The 13,554-nt window shown below is 55.5% G+C and overlaps 1 protein-coding gene and 1 long non-coding RNA gene across 3 annotated transcripts in view; both read left to right on the top strand.

The window, feature by feature from the left end:
- Positions 1 to 246: 246 nt before the first annotated feature.
- Positions 247 to 2,057, top strand: LOC121025821 (uncharacterized). Its single transcript, XR_005788154.1, has 3 exons — positions 247 to 937; positions 1,018 to 1,090; positions 1,912 to 2,057. It is a non-coding gene; the product is annotated as an uncharacterized LOC121025821 (long non-coding RNA).
- Positions 2,058 to 3,411: 1,354 nt separating this feature from the next.
- The window catches only part of ZIC3 (Zic family zinc finger 3), an 11,914-nt gene continuing 1,771 nt past the window's right edge, over positions 3,412 to 13,554 (top strand). The window contains exons 1-3 of one of the 2 annotated variants that reach the window (XM_040468538.1): positions 3,434 to 5,102; positions 6,240 to 6,403; positions 7,252 to 9,503. In XM_040468538.1, the coding sequence (XP_040324472.1) occupies positions 4,046 to 5,102; positions 6,240 to 6,403; positions 7,252 to 7,431 (1,401 nt within the window). In that variant the 5' untranslated portion in view covers positions 3,434 to 4,045 and the 3' untranslated portion in view covers positions 7,432 to 9,503. Of the gene's footprint in view, positions 5,103 to 6,239; positions 6,404 to 7,251; positions 9,504 to 13,554 lie in introns of those variants that run through there. The other variant, XM_040468539.1, reaches the window with a different exon arrangement.

Below are 13,554 nucleotides of genomic sequence, written 5' to 3' on the forward strand. Positions count from 1 at the left end.
CCTGCTTCTCTAAGATGGACCCTAAAATTCAGGCTCAAAAGCTTTGCTTGTTTGGCAGTGGCCAGTTTCATTGCTTCTGATTGGGGCAGGGGAATAAATCTTTTTCCTATTTACTGTTTGAACTCAGTGTGAGGGAACAGATCCCATTAGATTTCCTATCCATACAGACATGTGGATATTTAGACCAGACCACGTACAACTGGGGGACGCATAAAAGAGATTTATTGGTTAATTTACGCTGCCTAATACACATGTAAACCCCAGTAAGCCAAAGCTGCCGAAGGAGCCCCGGTTATCGCGTAAAATAAGAACCACGACCCCTGGGTTCGAGTTGCCCTGCCCTGCCCAGGCCAGTGATTCCTTTCTCCACCTGAGAAACGAGGAAACGAGAACTCTCTTCTGCCTTGCCCCAGCTTGAGTGCGAGGAAAAACTTTTCTGGTCTGTTCCGGCCACCAGTCTACTTTCAGACACAGGCTCCCCGAAGCCGTCTGTCCCCCGAAGTCCTTCCCTGGGTCTCCTCCGGAAAGCAAGCTGAGGGGTGGGGGCTGCAGGTCAGCAGGAAAACGTCGCCTTATTATTGTTATTATTACTATGATCGCCTAAGAGCAGTGGTCTGCTTTGGGGGAGGGGGTTTTGCTTCCATACGCGGAAAACTTGCTGTATCTGGAGATCTGTCGCCTTCTCTCGGTCCGAGGGTGAGGGTTTCCCCCTCCCCCAAAGGAAACCTCCACCCAAAGCAGCCAAAATAGAATTCGAAGCGATCTGCCTCGGGCCTGCTGTTCGCAAAGCCCCCAGCGTCGTCCTCTGGGGGGCATCTGGGGGCCCTGCGCCTCGCTGAGCGAGGACACCCCCCCAGAGCCGCACACTCGGGCTGGGCCGCGCTGCCCCAGGAAGGGCTCCACCGCCCGGGGTTTTGGCCTGGCTGAACCGCCTCAGGTCGGCCCCTTAACAAGCCTCCCCCCCCCCCCCCCACTTCTCGGTTGATGATCTAATTGAATTATGCCTTTTTGTTCCAGGGACTACAGAGCACGTGCTGGAGGCAATTAATTATCGGAATGTGGCCATATCAAAACGGACACCGGGCACCGGGTAGGTCAGCAGCCGCAACATCCCCCCTGCCCTGCGCTCAGGACCCCTCCCCCAGAAGGAGCCGACCCGGCTCCCTCGGCGGCCTTCCTCCCTCGGCCCCTCGCCCCGCTGCCCGCCCCGACTCCCAAACGCGCGGGGCCCCAGGTTCTCAGGGGGTACCTGGCCGGTCTCTCCGCAAACCCTCGCCCCAGCGCCGGCCGTGCTGGGGCCCGACAGCCACCCCCCAACCCCAACCCCCGAGCCTAGAGAACCGCTCTCCTCTGCACTGGCGACGGGAGGAAATCCAAACTTTTTCTACGCCACTCCGCGCCCAGGGTCCGTGGGGGTCGGTGGGAGGTGAAGAGAGGTAGAGGGAAGGAAGGATATCAAGGGCAAAGGGAAAAGAAAGGGGAAAAGAAAGGAGAATTCCCCGGGGAATTCATTTGCATGATTTAGGCATATTTGTTCTTCTCTGAGCCCCCTCCCCCCTGCAAAGAAACCTTCTGCTGAGCGACACTGAACCCGTTCTTGGAGAGCCTATTTTCAGTAGATGTAATAATTTAAGTCAGTGGTGGGCTCACCTCCCAACCTGGGGAGAGAGCTGTGGATGGAGAGGGAGATTGGGGTGAGTTTGGGGGGGAGGGGGTGTCTACGGTAAGTGTGCTACGGGCAGGGCTTCCCCCCCCCCCCCCCCCCAGCAAAATGGCAAAGAAAGAAGGTGAAGTCTTGGCCAGGCCTGGCAGATTGGGGGGCAGGAAGTAAAGGGCTGCCGTTACAAAGCGCTGCTTGAGGCTGTCTCTCCCAACGCCTCTGAACTTGATCAGATGTTCTGTTTCCTACAGAGAGATGGCGGCCAGGCTGTGAGGCCGCCTCAAGGCTCAGACTTTGGGGACTCGGCCCGTTGGAGATGTGACAATCCCAGCCGTGTTTCTGTGGGCCTTTTCTTTCCACTCCCCCTCGCCTGCATTCTTTGCAAACGCACTGCCGGACAAAAAAAAATAAAATGAGTGGATTTATAGCCCTGTCTGAACCTGGCCATTAAGTCCAGAAAGACCTTGCACCAGGCGGGGTGGGGGTGAAGTGGGAGGGGGTGTGACTGCGCGCACAACAACTCTGGGAAGCAAATCCTTAAGGGGTAAGGATTCCCGAGGTCACTTGGTGCTTCTCCGGGTAGGAGGGGACGAGAGCAAAGCCTTGGCTGTTGAGAGGGAAGAAAATTCCACCTGACCGTCCCCATTCCCGCCCCCCGCTTTTGCATTTGAAAATGTTGAGAATTTGAAGCTGATTACCCTTTCGGTTGGAAACCATGCTGATCCTGTGTGTGTGTGTGTGTGTGTGTGTGTGTGTGTGTGTAGTGAGTTTGCTAGGCTATGCAGCGTGTTGAGTGCGTCGTGTGCGTGTTTCGTGTGCACAGGCTAAGTATATTCTGTGCGTGTGTAGTACTTGTGCTTGTGTGTGTGTCTTCTGGGCTGTGCGCGTGTATTTGGCCTGTTGTGTGTTTGCCAAAGCGTGCGCCTACGTCTACTGTTTTGTGTGTAGCTTGTTGTGCTACTGGGTTGTGTGCGCTTACTGTTGTGTGCTTGCTGGGCTGCGCGCGTGTTCCCAGCTACGTGCTTGCGTTTTATCTGTTTGCTATGTTGTAGCTGGTGTGTCGCATATGGGGAGGGGGGGCAGCGGCGACCATAGCCACCACTCACAACACCGAAGAGTCAACGCTTGGCTCAGACGGAAGGGAGATCGGCTCTAATTGTAATCGTTTCCCGTCGTTTGGGCCTCGGACGGCCAGCGGCAGCTCGGGGCCCGGACGGCGAGCTGGCCGGGCTGGGTCGGTGCTCTCGGGGCCATCGGGGCCCATAGTGGCGTGTGGGGAGGACGCGGCTAACGGGCCGCGAACGTGGAACTGCTACGCCCGCCGCAGGATCGGCGCCCTGCGGGCGCCAAGAGGGCACTTTCTCAGGGTGGTGAGGCGGCGGGGGGCCAGCGCCGCGCCGACGGTGGGAACGATCCTTGCGGGGCCAGGAGTGCATTTGGCCAAAGCGGGTAACGCGCGTGAGGGGTGCTGGTCCGCTTCGGGCCGGAGGCGAGCCAGGGAGAGGCCCAGCTCCGCCCCGCCGGCCGCCGATCGAGCCCGGCCCCGCTTCCCCCACAGCCGCGCAAGCCCCGCGGAGCCCACTCGCGGGCGCCGGGCCGCCGCCGCCGCCTCACCTGCCAGGCGCCGGGCCACGGCCCAATCAGCGGCGGTCGCTCGGCCGCGGCTGCCATGTTCCCCGCTCCGCGCTGCCAATCAGCGTGGCGGCGGCCAATGGGCTTCGGGGCCGGGGGTCAGGTGACCGCGGGCCAGCTGGCTCCCGATTGGCGCGCGCCGCGCGGCCTCCCGCTCGGTTTATGTGAGAGGAGTGAGTGATTGACTTTATCAGTCCAAGGACATTACTCTGGAGGCGAAGAGGCTGGGACTCGCGCGGCGAGCGGCGAGGACCGAGCCTGCCTCCAGCCCGCTGCCCGCCGGCCGGCCACGAGCCGGCTCTGCTACTAAGCGCAGCCCAGCCGGGAGGCCCGCGCCGAGGGAGCCTTCTGGCCCCGCTGTGCTGCGCTCTCGGGGAGAGGAGGGGTGCCCGGGACCGGATTGGCCAACTCCGCCCTCCACTTATTATTTTGCTTATTTTTCTTTGTGCGCGCCTGTTAGTTTGTTACACCAGATCTAGTCCCAGAGTCTTTTCTCCTCCCTTCTCCCCGCTCCTTCTTCCCCCCCCCCCCCCCCCCCCCTCCTGCTCCTCTACTTCCCCTCCTCCCTCCTATCCTTCTGCAGGAGACTCTCCCAGCGACGGAAAGTTGCGGCCCCTGGCACCGCCTCGGGGGTCTCCCGGCCGTGTCCAACCGCCGCCAACCGTCTCCGACGACGGCACTTCGAAGATCTCCTCCTTCGCCCGCACCCTCGCTCATTTCAGCGCTCTCGCCGGTGCCCAGAACGCCCCACCCATGACGATGCTCCTGGACGGAGGCCCGCAGTTCCCCGGGCTGGGAGTGGGCAGCTTCGGCGCGCCGCGCCACCACGAGATGCCCAACCGCGAGCCGGCGGGCATGGGGCTGAATCCCTTCGGGGACTCGCCCCACGCCGCCGCCGCCGCCGCCGCCGCCGCCTTCAAGCTGAGCCCCGCCGCGGCTCACGATCTGTCTTCGGGCCAGAGCTCCGCGTTCACGCCGCAGGGCTCGGGTTACGCCAACGCCCTGGGCCATCACCACCACCACCATCACCACCATCACCACGCCGGCCAGGTGCCCAGCTACGGCGGTGCAGCCTCCGCCGCCTTCAACTCCACGCGCGACTTTCTGTTCCGCCAGCGCGGCTCCGGGCTCGGCGAGGCGGCCTCGGGTGGCGGGCAGCACGGGCTCTTCGCCGGCTCGGCGAGCAGCCTGCACGCTCCAGCTGGCATCCCCGAGCCTCCTGGGTACCTGCTCTTCCCCGGGCTGCATGAGCAGGGCGCCGGGCACCCGTCGCCCACAGGGCACGTGGACAACAACCAGGTCCACCTGGGGCTGCGCGGGGAGCTGTTCGGCCGCGCCGACCCGTACCGCCCGGTGGCCAGTCCGCGCACGGACCCCTACACGGCCGGCGCGCAGTTCCCTAACTACAGCCCCATGAACATGAACATGGGCGTGAACGTGGCGGCCCACCACGGGCCCGGCGCCTTCTTCCGTTATATGCGGCAGCCCATCAAGCAGGAGCTGTCGTGCAAGTGGATCGACGAGGCTCAGCTGAGCCGGCCCAAGAAGAGCTGCGACCGGACCTTCAGCACCATGCACGAGCTGGTGACACATGTCACCATGGAGCATGTGGGGGGCCCGGAGCAGAACAACCACGTCTGCTACTGGGAGGAGTGCCCTCGCGAGGGCAAGTCCTTCAAGGCGAAGTACAAACTGGTCAACCACATTCGAGTGCACACGGGCGAGAAGCCCTTCCCGTGCCCCTTCCCGGGCTGCGGGAAGATCTTTGCCCGCTCCGAGAACCTCAAGATCCACAAGAGGACCCACACAGGTAAGGGGGAAGGCAGGCGGGCGCGGGATTGACCGCGGCCCCGCGCCACCCAGCCGACTTGCAGCGCGAGGGAGAGGGGTGGCGACCGGAGAAGAGGGGCGGCGCCCCGCGGGGGCCGTTCGGAGAAGAAGCGCTGTCAGTGTCCCTCCACCTCTCGCCCTCCCCGCCCTGCGGCGCTTTTGCCCAGTTCTAACTTCCCGGGCTGACGGCCCCGCGGTCTCAGGAACTAATTGGAACCTTCTCGCGCCCAGGAACCAGCTGGCGCCGCCTCTTTTTGTCTCTCTTTCTGGGTTACTAGGAAGGGACTCCGAACGTGTTGAGAGCGGATGGCTTACCAGCGACTCCGCTCTCGGCACACATTCGGGGAGGGCGACCATAGAAATGCTAATGAAAACTAACTTTCGGTTACTTCCGCTCTTTTCTCCCCCCTTGATTGGCACATCTCCTCATTAAATGACTGATACTTTTGTCAAACTATTTTTATTTGGAGTTCCAGGTTCAATTCAGTCCTCCGGGAGGAAAGCTAAAGTAGAAAAGGCACCACAGTTTCGTGGCTTGTTCAGAACATCTTGTAAAACTGTTCGGAGCCCCTGGATTGATATAGTTTTCTCTTTTCCAACGTTAAGTACGCCGACCCGTGCTTTTTAATACTGGGTTTAGCCAAACCGCTGCCTTTGAAAGAGGCGAATTAAAAGGTACAAAGAAGGACCCGAACGGGATTGTCCCGTCCCCGGCCCATTGTCCCGCCCGGGCTGGGTTACATCGCCGAGGTGGCGGCGGAGCGTTGGCCACGCGTTGGGAGCCCCGGGCCGAGGGGGGCGGGGGGGGGGGGGATGGAAGCACAAGTTAGGGGAAACTTTGGAGGAGCCTGAGGCTTCCCCATCCTGCGCGAGAACAAAGGGACGCGCAGGTTCCGGGCCGGCCGTGCCCCACCCCCGCCCAGACCAGCACTCCCCAGCCCTGCAGGCTCAACCCGCGCTCTCCATTTTTCTCCAGGGAAACGAGATGCCACGGCCGCCCCCAGTCGGCGCTCCCTCTCCGGCCAGACCGCAGGGCGCTCCGTCTCCCGCTGCTGGGCCCTGGGAAGCTCCGGGCCCTGACCGCATTTTCCCCCCTTTGCGTTTTTGCCTTTTGCAGGTGAGAAACCTTTCAAATGTGAATTTGAAGGCTGTGACAGACGCTTTGCCAACAGCAGCGACCGCAAGAAGCACATGCATGTGCACACCTCGGACAAGCCCTATATCTGCAAAGTGTGCGACAAGTCCTACACGCACCCGAGCTCTCTGCGCAAGCACATGAAGGTAATTACCTCTTTATTAGCGGTCGGCGGTTTATAAACACTCGGCCCGACACCGGGCCGCGGAACGGAAGCGCCCGCGCTGCCAACCCTGTATCCTCCACGTTAAATCCGATTTGCTCCAGCGGTGACACCTTGAACCCATTTTGGGGACCCGCGGGGGGGGGGTGGGGGTGGGGAGGGCGGGGGGGAGAGCACGGTGGGGAGGAGGAGGGAGCAGAGGGAACAATTGCTTGTTTACTGGGAAGCTCTAACCGAGCTCGCCGGGGCTTGGGGTTGCGGTGGCCGCGTCTTCCCGGCACTGCCCGCGGTGGGAACCGAGAGAGTGCCCGCGCCGAACCCGGGGGTGGGTGCTTCCTTCGCTCTACGGCTGCCCTGCGGCTGCCGACCAAACAATAGGGCCGAGGAGCGTGGTCTGATCCCCACCCATTTGTCTGAGACCTCGAAGTGCCCTGGGCGCCTGTGCCACCTTTCTCTGTACCTGCTTTCCCAAGCCGCAGCCGGCTTGGTGAAACCTGGGCCGGGAGTGAGTGTTCCATAGGGCCCCCAAGACTAAGTGCTCATCCCACTCCATCGGCGGAGAAAGGGCAGGAGTGAAACCCAGCGTTGTATTCCTTTTCCATGATGCCAGTCTTAGGGCTGAAGCTGTTCTCTTGGCGACCATCTCCGGGTTTTGTAGACCTCGGTAATCCGGAAATTCAAAACAACCCCCCCCCCCCAAAATCAGCGGCATTTCTCGTCTAAGTGGGTCACTGGGCGGTCTTGTTCCTACAGTGCTCGAATTCTCTTGTTTTTGCTTGCACGATGCCAGTTGGAATTATATTCATTATAATATATACATGTTAATTTTAGGTTCATGAATCTCAAGGGTCAGATTCCTCCCCTGCTGCCAGTTCAGGCTATGAATCTTCCACTCCACCCGCTATAGCTTCTGCAAACAGTAAAGATACCACTAAAACCCCTTCTGCAGTTCAAACTAGCACCAGCCACAACCCTGGACTTCCTCCCAATTTTAACGAATGGTACGTCTGAGGACAAACACAAACCCTGTTAACCATAGAATGGACCACATGCATTTTAAAAAGAAAACTGAGACCAATCAGACGGAAATGGAGTTTTAAGGCGAGAGGCCATATATAGGGTTACATCTTGTCAATTGCAATTGTCCAGGAAGGTTTTGGGGGCAAGATCCAAAAGTAGTCATGCCCTATTCTCAGGAGTAGAAAATACGTTTTGGCGTTTGAAGGATTTTTCAAAACAAATCTTCTCACTGCTTTTTCCTTCCTTTTCTCTTGCTCTCTGCACACCCCATCCCTAAGCTCCTTCAGTGCATTTTAACACTTGTCCTGTTTCTTGAGAGGAAGTTATAGAAGGCTTGTTGGTGGTGGTGATGTTAAACGATGGAAATTCTTCGCCTTAGTGGTGATTGTTTAAACTCTCACAGTCTTAAACCGTGCCAAAGTCCTGTTATGTCTTGAACTTTTCCTCAAAGCATTACACTTGTGAATGTATTTTTGTCTAATGGGGTCGAAACTGTTGTTCGGTATTTTTTCAGGCTGAGGATGTGATGTTACTCTACGGATTGTGACGTTTAGTATACAGTTGCCTTTTGTAATAACTTTTTTTTTTTTGTAAATACATATCCACTGATGCCATATTTATCGTTTGTAATTTAATTATTGCTACAAGTGCCGGGAACTGAACAATATTTATGGAAAAATGTTTTCTAACAAATGCTGTACAGCTTTTGATTATAACTGCTTTAGCATTAAATTTTATTGTTTTGAAAGAAGAACACAATTTACAGTTTTTGAACCACTGACTCCTTTCTCTTGTTTTGTAACAGCCTCCTTCTACAAAGAGGAGACGTAAGCAAATGAAATCTTGTTTGTTTATATTTATAACTCACGCAGATTCCTTTTTTAATTGTTAAATTATTTTTCTATTGCAGTATAGATTCCTTATAGTGTCAGCTTCCATCTGGGGAGACCCTCCTTTCTTTATCTCTAGCTCAGATGGTTGTTTAACTGCGAGTTTAAATGTGTTTGTCCTGGATTTTCGGCATGCAAATCAAATATTACTGATCAGTTCAGTTAGTGGCCATGACATCTCAATCTTGTATTTCAAAGACTGAGAAGCTGGATTTAATCATCCCTGCCCTCCATATATAAACATAAGGTAACCTAATGAGTTTTATGTCCCTTAGTTTTTTATTACCTTACATAAAAATGAACATTGTGGCAGGATGCATGTCTGTGTAATCTATCGAGAGATCACCCATATACATATATACGTTTGTATCTATGACTTATCTAATCTGCCTATCAAATCTGTCTAGCTATCTATATATTTTCAAAAGTAAGCGTATGTCTGAAACAGTGGTGATGAGTAAGGCCAGTCCAGCCGTGCTTACTTACGGTTAAAGTGCTTCTTAAAAAGACCCATAGTCCATTGACAATTTTGGAAGGCAAAGGCTGATTTGTTTTGCTGTATATAGTTCAATTCATAATTATCACAATTCTTCATAACATTTTTATAGCGGTGTGATAACTGCAGCGGTTCTGAAATGATATTATGGAAAGAAAAAACATTTGCAAAATATGTATTTTTAAAGTTCATGGTTTATAGGCACAGATGTTAAGAGCATTGTTTCCATTAAAATCAATAACAATGAAAAATGGTTGTTTGCTTTGTGATAAAATATTAACAATGCATTTAATCTTCAGCGAAGCAGCCCATTTGGATAAACAGTTCTTTTACAGTTATGTGAAAAAAAAAAAAAAAAACCATAGTACTATATTTGGGGGGGGGTTGGAGCGGGTTAGAGTATCGAGAGACTTTAACTAATTTAGGGTGCCGTTTAATATTGAGACCCCAGTCTCTGCATGAGTAACCAGCTTGCAAATCAGCAAATATAATGGTGGAGATAAGGAATTGTAAAGAATTAGAAATGTAATGAATAGGTTTAAGTACCTCCTTCTCTTGAAGGGAGCAATGCTCTAGGTTTTTTGGTGGCCATCAATTTGGTATTATACATAATCATTTTGAATTATAGAATCTTGTTTATTGTTCTTTTTGAAGAAATAAAGTCTTGGCACATCTTATTTATGTTATAACATTTTTGTATTTAGTGCCCGCTTTTTTTTTTTCCATGTTCAAATAAATCAACCTTAAATCGAAATGCTGAGAGAAATGATGATGATTAAAAGAAACTTTGATTTCCTGGATACAGTTGAAGCAGCCTATTTTCAGTTATCGACCGATCTTTGTCAACAATTATTGACAGTTTCTAATTGCAAACTGCTTTGATGCAATTTTTTGTCTGTGGAGAATGGGGTTTTTTGCACTTTTCCTCCACCAATAGACAAGGCAAGGGCCCGAATGCCATGAACAGAGAGATTGGGATGACTTCATAAGCGGTGAGCAGGTAACCTGGTCAGTATACCACTTCTACCCCAGACATTCCAATCTTGACCTTGACATTGAGGGTGCTGGACCAAGTTCCTATTTCAGGATTTTTCCTTCACTTCAAACCCGAGGCCGTTTTAAATGCTCAGCAAGTTTTCAGAAAGTCTATATTCATAATACTGGCTCTAGATGTGTTCCAATTGAAGTCTAAATCGTGTTTTTCTTCTGAACTAGGCACTGAACTTCCACAATTTATTGTTTTCTCCATAAATTTCCTCTCCCAACTTAACCTAATCTTAAATGGGAGTTGAGTGATGGGTTGGTTGCAAGTTTCGCTCAGAAACTTGCCCCCCGCCCCCGGCCATTAAATATACCAAAATATCTCTTTCGGAGACATAAATCAGAGTTTGATTTTTCCTTAGTGGACTTGGTATTATTCTACCGTAAAATTTTGCCATAAAGCATTGTGTCCTAGGAGGGGAAGACAGCAATTAACAATGATGATAAGCAACATTTTGATCATGTGATGGCTTTGCCCCTCTACATGATCTGCTCTAATTCTGGCGTAGCGTCATATTTCTCAAATAGTCTGTGTCCTCTGCCCTTGTCATCTGTTGGCAAAGAAAAGTTTATTTTAGTAGAAAACTTTTCACAGGCATTTTTTCCTGTAATCTGACTCTGGGAGTGCACATTTATATTCTTGAATTTTCAGTCAATACCTTAAAGAATAAGCACCTCCCCCCCCTCCCCCAAACAAAAAACCTTTGCGACCCTAAAGAAGGATCAGCTGGAAACCATGAATGTCAACTGGGCTCTTAGTGATCTACCTGTTACTTTCCTTCTTGCACCTGGTAAGACCTTTGTTAAAAGTCCATTATCTTTTCCAAAATGGGTGGTTTAGCTGAAGATTTCCACTGTTGGGTGGGGAAAAGGGAGGTGTCTATTTCCAAGCAGACAGAAGTCTGGCCTTCATCCAGTTTGGAAGGTTAAAGATCAGGGGTCCAGGCTAAGCGGGACGGTCGGTCTTAGCTACTGGGAAGGTTGGAGAGCGAGCAGGGACCGCCTCCGCTCACAAAGCCTCCCAGGAAAGTTGTGCTCGGGACCTCCTCGCCCCTCCCCCCTCCTCGCCTCCAGCTGTCCCCTTGCCTCTTTGCCCCTGGCACCCTCTCCTCCCCCTAAAACCCCTCCCCCGCCAAACCAAAGAGGAAAGTCGAACGGCCTCTTGCCACTTAAGTTTTTCTGTAAGAATGGCCCCCGGTGTGCCATGCCCTGAAGGGCGGCTTCTCGGCCTGGCAGCCTGGCTGGTTTTCTCCGGCTGGCTGGCTGACCCTCGAGGCTCAAGCCTTTGCCAGGGCTTTGCCCCAGGGACCAGGCCGGGCGTTTCGGAAGTCAGGGCTCCGGCTCGGCGTTCCTCGGGCCCCTCGTCGGGGCGCCCAGAGTCCCTGTGCACACACCAAGCTCTTGCAAGTCCCGGTCGAAGCTCGGGCGGGGGGCGGGGGGGGGGGGCGGACCGCGCTTCCTAGGGTCAATTCTCTCGCGGTCTCGGCCCGCTGACCCTTTGACCTCCACCTACAGGGCCCTTGGCGGCCGTAAGCCGGCGGTCGCCCGGGTTCCGCGGACGCTTCGCGCCCCATCGCCTCCCGGCCTCATTAGGCCGGCGGGGCTGCAAAGCAGGAATCAGCCGCTGCCTAATCCGGACCTGGGGTCAATACGAGCCCAAACAATGGTGAGCTCCGAAGGCCGCAGCGTAGCACTGGCCGCAAACTTTGTGTTCCATTCATTTTCTCCGGGCGGTGGGGGAGGGAGGAGAGGGGAGGGAGACACTCGGACGCCCGGAGGCTGCTCCCGGCCGCCGGGGCTCCTAAGCCGGCGTCCTCCGGCCCGGCCCTCCCGGTCTCTCCGCAGGGCCTGGACTGGAGGGGCGGGGGGGGGGGGGGGGGGGCCCGGGGGCGGGTGGGCGGGCCCCGCGGGGGGTGCGAGGGGCCGAGGGCCGGCCCGGAGGGGGCTGCCCCCGCGCCGGGAGCGGACTTTGAAGTGGGTTTTTAGCGCGCACGTGCGAGAGCCGGGCCGGGGCCCGAGCGGGGACCCGCTGCGAGGAAAGAGTAGGCTCGGCCCGGGCCCCAGCCCCTCCCCCGCTCCCCGTCGCTCCGGCCTTTTCAAGCCCGCCGCCCCCCCCTCCGCCCCCACTCCCGCGCAGGCGCACACCCCGCAGCCGTCGAGCCGCTCTGGCGGCCGGGGGGTGGGGGGGTTGGGGGGAGAGTTGAAAGCGGCTTTGCAGCGCCGCGGCCTCGGCGGAGCGGGGAGGGGAGGGGAGGGGAGGGGAGGGGTGTGGGGAAGGGGGGTGGTTTGGGGGCGGCTCTCGAGTGGTGAACATGGCGGCCGGATGCGAACCCCCGCGGAGCGCAGCAAAGCGCTGACTGCGGGCTGCCGAACTGTTGTGTGCTTTAAACTCCCTCGTTATTCCCCGGCTCCGAGCGCCTCGCGGCAGAATGTAGATCGCGGCGGCCGAACGCAAAATTGTGAAAAAAAAAAACGGAAGCGAAGAAGTTCTTCCAGGGCATTCTGGGCGTGGGAAGTTGGCGAGCCTTCTGGGGGTTGGGGCTCCCAGGGGACTTGGACTTGAAAGCCGCCGGAGGCCGCCCCACCCTCCCGTCCCGCTCGAAACCCTCTCCTCCCGGGTCGGGGTGGGGGGGGGAATGCCATTTTGAGTTCTTGTGCCGGGTCGGGAGGCCACAGCACCTCCGAGCCCCTAAAACTGCCAATGTGCGGGACACTCTCTGCCAAGGACAATGGCGGGGCCCCGGGAGGGGAGCACGCAGGTACCATTTCCGAATGAAACGCCCCTGCTTCTCGCCCGAGAGGTGCCATCGCGAGTTCGAACCTTACGCGTTGCTCGGGCCCCGTTTCCTGCATATCTCATTTAACCGTGGGCCTTTGAAAAATGGCACTGTCGCAGCTTTTGTGTGTGCTGGGAACAGCTGGCGATCTTACGCCAAGTGGGGGGGAAAAAAAGGTCACAGTCCCGAAAACTTTTATTCAGCTTTTGCTTAAGTGCCTAAATGCCGGCGGGTGAAAGAGCCCGCGGTAGCTCTGGGATCTGAGGCTCGTGTTTTTTTCTGTAGAAAAATGTTGCACATTCACCTTCGGCCGTGTGTTTCGTGAGGACGGGGGGGAAAAAAGTGAGATAAAAGGAGGTAGTTGTGGACCCCCGCCTCCTCTAGGAAAATAAGCGGACGAATTCTTTCGGGTTGCGTCTTCGTGGAGGCCGAGAGCTAAAGGAAAAGGCAGCCTTCTTGGGGCTGCCCACTGTCAAGCATTTGGGCACCTGAAGGTGTGGGGCAGTTCCCGGGGGGCCACCTTGGGAAGGGTCCCAGGTGGGTGGGCAGGTCATTAGCAAAGCTGGCCCAGATCTGGGGGGGGGCGGGGAAATCTGCAAAACAGTGCCTTTATCTGCAGAGAACAATTGATGGGGTTGTCTTTCCTCCCTTTCAGTGCAGAAAGAAGACGGCTTTGGAGCAAGAATTTGGAATATGCATTTAAGTTGTCGGGCTTTGCATTGGAAACCCCTGGGCAATTAAAATCATAAGCATGCCTTGTAGTATTTTCTGTCCTTTTCTTATGTGTAATTCCTGCAAGTCAAAGGGGCCGGAGCCCCTTCTGCAGTTTGGAAACTTGTTTTGAAATTGCCACCAAACAGATCTTTTTTTCTCCCCCCCCTTCGGTTGAAGTTTCCTTCCCGGGCTCAGC

This window comes from Herpailurus yagouaroundi, unplaced genomic scaffold, assembly GCF_014898765.1.
Source record: "Herpailurus yagouaroundi ecotype Mexico unplaced genomic scaffold, PumYag 67702, whole genome shotgun sequence".
NCBI lineage: Eukaryota > Metazoa > Chordata > Mammalia > Carnivora > Felidae > Herpailurus > Herpailurus yagouaroundi.